Genomic DNA, 4,828 nt, shown 5'->3' on the forward strand with positions numbered 1-4,828 from the left:
TCCCGCGTCCTGGGGGGTGGGCAGAAGTCGAACAGATCCCTGTCCTCCCAGAGGCTTACTCCCACCCTCTCAGGGGTCTCCCAGGGCCGGGGTCAGGAGGGTCTCCCAACCTCTCTGCCCTTCGGATCGCTGGGATGATCCCGCCGTCCTCCGCCAGCGAAACTGAGTCATAGCGGGGCATGCTGGGGCAGGGGGTCAGGGGCTTTATCCGCACAGGAACCTGGCGTCCCATCCCCACCCCGGGCCAGCGCCGGACCCCCCTCCCTTGCCCTCCCGGCCTGTCCCCACCCCCACCCCCACCCCACCCCCGACCCTGCGGCTGTGAGTCAGCGGCCGACCGCGCCCCCTCGGCCCACTTCCTCCTCACCTTCCCGGGGCGGGCGGGGGGCAGCGAGAGGGGTGGGGCCCTCCCCACCCTTCCCCTCCTTCGCGGGGGAAAGGGGCTCACCCCTTAGCAACCCCACATAAATTAAGAGAGACGTTGGGGGTTCCAAAAGTGGAATTTAAGGGAGAAAATTTGAGACCACTTGCTTAACCAGAGGGTCCTCCTCGCCCCCCAAAATTGAGCAGAAGATTAAGAAATGGAGAAGTCCATTGGAGAGTAGGACGGGAGGGATCCGGCCATTGAGATTCCCCCAAGAATTCCCACAGTGGGAGAGAACTAGGGATCAAGGGAGGACCCCTTCCCCTCCATCAAACTTGCCCCCCAGTTTGAGGGTAACGCCCAGGGTGCACCCGTATGCAGTAACGCTACGGAAAGAGGGAAACTGCGGAAGTCAAGGGTTCCGAGCTGCCCTTTTAAGCGCCCTCCATCCCCCGCCTGGAGGTGTTCGCGGCCCCTTTAAGGCGCGGGGCATTGTGGGTGCGGGGAGTGGAATTTTGGAACGAAATGTAGCGAAGAGAAGTACAGTAGTAAGAGTAACATTGTAGCCGCCGCCGGCCGAGGGGGCGCGCCGGGTAGGGGACGCCGCACCCCCTTTCTGCCGCAGGGGTCCCCCCATCAAAGCACCAGCGGGAGGAGGCGCCGCAGGACCTGTCCCGGCCGGGTTCACGTTCCCCTCCAGGAAGCCGGACTCTATGGGGCGGGACCCTGGGGGAGACTGAGCAGAACCTGGAGCCAGCCCCGTACCCCTGAACCTCGAGCCAGGGGCGCCCCGGGAGCACTCACCCCGTGGGCGCGCCGCCCGCCCGCCGAGCAGCCATGAGGTGAGCCCCCGCGCGGCTTCCCGACCCTTCCCCGCCCGGCGCGGGCTCCCCGCCCCGCCTTTGTCCCCCTCCCCCCCAGCTCGCTCCCGGCTGGAATTTGGGGACAGGCAGCTGGGACCCTCAGATTTGGGTTGAGTCTCCTTGGACGGGCTCCAGATATCGACCACCTCCCCACTACTCCCAAGGCTCAGGGTGGTGCCGGTAAGGCTCTCCTGGGAGCTCTCAGATTTGGGGCGCGCTCCGAGGACTCCCGAATTTTAAAGACTTTTTCTGAGGACCTTCAAGTTGGTAGGTACTCGCCGCAGGGATGCCAGGATTTAGGAAGGGCTCGGACTCCCCCTAAACTTCAACTTGAGGTCCAGGAGGGATGGTGGGGTGCCAGTTTGGGAGAGCCTGGGACCTAGAAGGGAGACTGGGACGCAGACCCTGTTTGCAGGGTCCCCGTTTACGTGGCGCTGGAAAAAGTCTCCCCAGGTGGGACTGCCCTCCTTAACTTCGGGGGTACTTAACCCTCTAAATTTTGGGGGGCACTTAGATCCTCCTGGGGAGGAGGTTGGTGTGAACCGACCCTCGGACCCAGACTCGGCGTCCAGGGTCTGGTTGGGACTCCCCTCCCCCGTCGCTACACACACACAATCTGCTTAAAACGGGCCATGCCTAGGAGCTCGCGAGCGCTCAGTGCCGAGGGCGGCGCCCAGGCCCTGGGCCAGAAGGGTGGCCTCTCTCCCCCACCTGTGCGGCCCTGGGGAGGGAGGGGGCGCGGCAGCTGGGAGAAGGGGGGCCTTTGTCTTCCTGACTCACCTGTCGAGACAGCTGGCGTGTGTGGGGGGGCGGGCTAGGAGCTCTGGGCAGGCTGCTTTCCCCACCACTGCCCCTCCCGCTTTGCCCACCATCCCCCCCCAGCCATCCAGAGCCCTGGGGTTGGAGAAGGGGCGCTGGAAAGCTTCAAGGTCACGGCCCTCTTCCCCAGAGACCCAGGCTTCCCAGATAGTTCCAGCTATCTTCCCAGGAATTTAATCCTGGGGGTGGAGGGACCCAAGGGACCCAGGGATTATGTCTCGCCCGGCCTCTCCGAACTCCTGGGCTCACCTGAGGGCGGGGCCGGTGCAGGCTGGGGGACCCAACTAAGCCCCCTCCATTCTCCCCTCCCTTGGCCCCCGTAATCTCTCCCTGGGGGCCAGAGCCTGACAATACTATCTCCTTTCCTCCACTCTCGCTGGGACTTCCTGCCCCAAAGCCCCCAGGCTGAGGGGGAGGCCCCTGGGGATGACTGGGGATTAACCCCTTGATGTCCACATCCTCCAACTTCCTCCACGTTTCCCACACCCTTGCCCTCTGACATCTGGGTGGCATTCCTTTTTATGGCCATTAGAGAACCCTCCTTCCGTGTTTGTCCCTTCCGATGTGAAAGCAGTTGTTGGAAAATTTGGAGCAAGGGGACACCCACAGACACCCCAAGACTTCCTGCCTGTCCTTTCCCCATTATAGCAACATCCCTTCAAGGTCTGCGCTGGAGAGGGGGCAGTTTGCGGGAGCGAGGCTCTTCACCCTCTTCCTCGGGGACTCTTCTCTCCCGCTGCCCCCAGCCCCGCCCCTCACCCCCACCCCCCGCGTTTCCGGTCCCAGGCACCGGGGAAGGCGGATGGCGGATGTCCGAGTTAGTGCTGCCTCACTCACTGTGAGACCGTAAAAGGGCAGGAGCAGTGTCTGGGCCGGCCTCCTGCCTTCCCCACCACCGCCGGCGCTGGAGGCCCTGGCCCTCCCACAGGGCCCCCCTCCTGCTGCGGCCTGGCCAACCCTCCCGCGTCCTGGGGGGTGGGCAGAAGTGGAACAGATCCCTGTCCTCCCAGAGGCTTACTCCCACCCTCTCAGGGGTCTCCCAGGGCCGGGGTCACACCCGACTTCCTGGGCTCTGTCCCTTCTCCAGGGACAGCTAGGATTCAAAACGCCCCACGCCCCTATTCCAAGCTGAGGAAACTGAGGCTCAAAGACAGAAAGGTCTGGGCAGTATCCCTCAGAAATTCTTAGGCTATGCTGGGGGCGGGGGAGGGAGGCTGGGAGCAGCTAATTTCTGACTGGTTTGGCTGGGGACAGCCCTGGGGACATTGGAAGAGAGGATGTTAAGATGGAAAATTACAAGATATAGCTCTTTTTCCCCCAGTTTGACAAATATTTATTGAGTGCTGAGTCCGGGACTCAGAGCTGGGATTCTGGGAAGGTGGGGAAGCGGGGCAGAGGTCTGAGAACCTCAGGGCAGAAGGGACTTGGGAAGAATCTGGGTCCATTTCTTTCCTCTTCCAATAGTGGTTATTACTGTTCTTATTTCATTTTTGAAAAAATGATGAGACCATTTGATCAAGCATCTACTTTGTGCCAGGCACTGTATTAGGTGCCTGATTCAATTTAATCCTCACAACCATGGTAACAATGATACTATTACAGTCTCTTGCCCCCTAACCCACTCTACAGATGGGAAAACTGAGGCACAAGAGAAGTCAAGCAAATTGCCTATGGCAGTCAAACTTGGTTTTTTCCTTTGGTGAAACAAAGTTTATCGAGGAAAGACAAGATAGGTTTACAGAGCAAGATCAAGATAGAGGTTTACAGAGCAAGAGCAAGGTACAGAACTGCCAAAGAACTGCAACGGGCCTCTTGTCGTTACCAAAAGGCCAAAGTCAAACATTTTGGAAGTGGCCAAGCTTGAATTTGAACTTGGCCTGTGTCCAAACTATTATGCTATTAAAGAAAACGAACATAAAACCTGTATTTAAAAAAAAAATGACAAGTAACATGCTTTTCACTGTAAAAAACACTTAAGGTAATTGACGTAAGCAAAAAGAAACCCAAATAGGAGACTTTACCTTCTGTTCACTTACGGGAAACTGAGGCCCACCAGGGAAGAGGGACTAGAGTGAGTCCGTAAGAGACCCACAGACCCTAGATCTGGTTCTCTACCTAGGGCTGCTTCAAAGATTCGTAGTTTGGGAAGGCTGTGTATGTGTGTCACAAGTTTTTTGGTATAAGGAGGCTACGGGGTAAGTCTTGGGGGAGGGGTAGGGTGAAGGGAAGCAAGGGCAAGTCTAGTCTGGAAGGTTTATGTAAACTGGTGTCACTGTGCTTGATTACCTCCAGTGATGGGAAGCTCTTTCCCTCCTGTTTTGACTATCGGCTCCCACGTGTGGAGTGTGTGGCAAGTTATAGATCCTTAGGTTAGGGATTTTTCATCCATTATCTCTTTTAATCCTGACAATAAACACAGTTATGGTTTCCAGGGCTGGAAACTGAGGCCTAGAGAGGTGAAGCCACACAGCAAGGAGGTGACTTGAACCCTCCTTCATCCACCATGTGCTAGAGTTTTCTAAAGCGAGGGAACTTGCACAGAGGGGTGGGTCATAAGCTGGCTGGGGATTAAGGCTCTTTCATGTTGAATGCAGGGTCCCCCTGGGGACCACTGGACTCAGGTGGACCCAGTTTCAATTTCACACCCACACACTCCCTGGCTGTGGGATTTCCAATTCCAGCTTTTGCCTAGTTTATAGTTTCTTTTTTTTTGAGACAGAATCTCACTGTGTTGCCCAGGCTAGAGTGCCGTGGCGTCATCCTCGCTCACAGCAACCTCAAA

The 4,828-nt window shown here is 57.9% G+C and overlaps 1 protein-coding gene across 4 annotated transcripts in view; it reads left to right on the forward strand.

The window, feature by feature from the left end:
* Positions 1-835: 835 nt before the first annotated feature.
* VASP (vasodilator-stimulated phosphoprotein) overlaps positions 836-4,828 on the forward strand; it is a 13,286-nt gene continuing 9,293 nt past the window's right edge. For all 4 annotated transcript variants that reach the window (XM_012653443.1, XM_012653445.1, XM_012653444.1 and 1 more), the window contains exon 1: positions 836-1,206. In XM_012653443.1, coding sequence (XP_012508897.1) covers positions 1,202-1,206 — 5 coding nt within the window. In that variant the 5' untranslated portion in view covers positions 836-1,201. The remainder of the gene's footprint in view (positions 1,207-4,828) is intronic.

This window comes from Propithecus coquereli, unplaced genomic scaffold (assembly GCF_000956105.1).
Source record: "Propithecus coquereli isolate 6110/MARCELLA unplaced genomic scaffold, Pcoq_1.0 Scaffold42, whole genome shotgun sequence".
Lineage (NCBI taxonomy): Eukaryota > Metazoa > Chordata > Mammalia > Primates > Indriidae > Propithecus > Propithecus coquereli.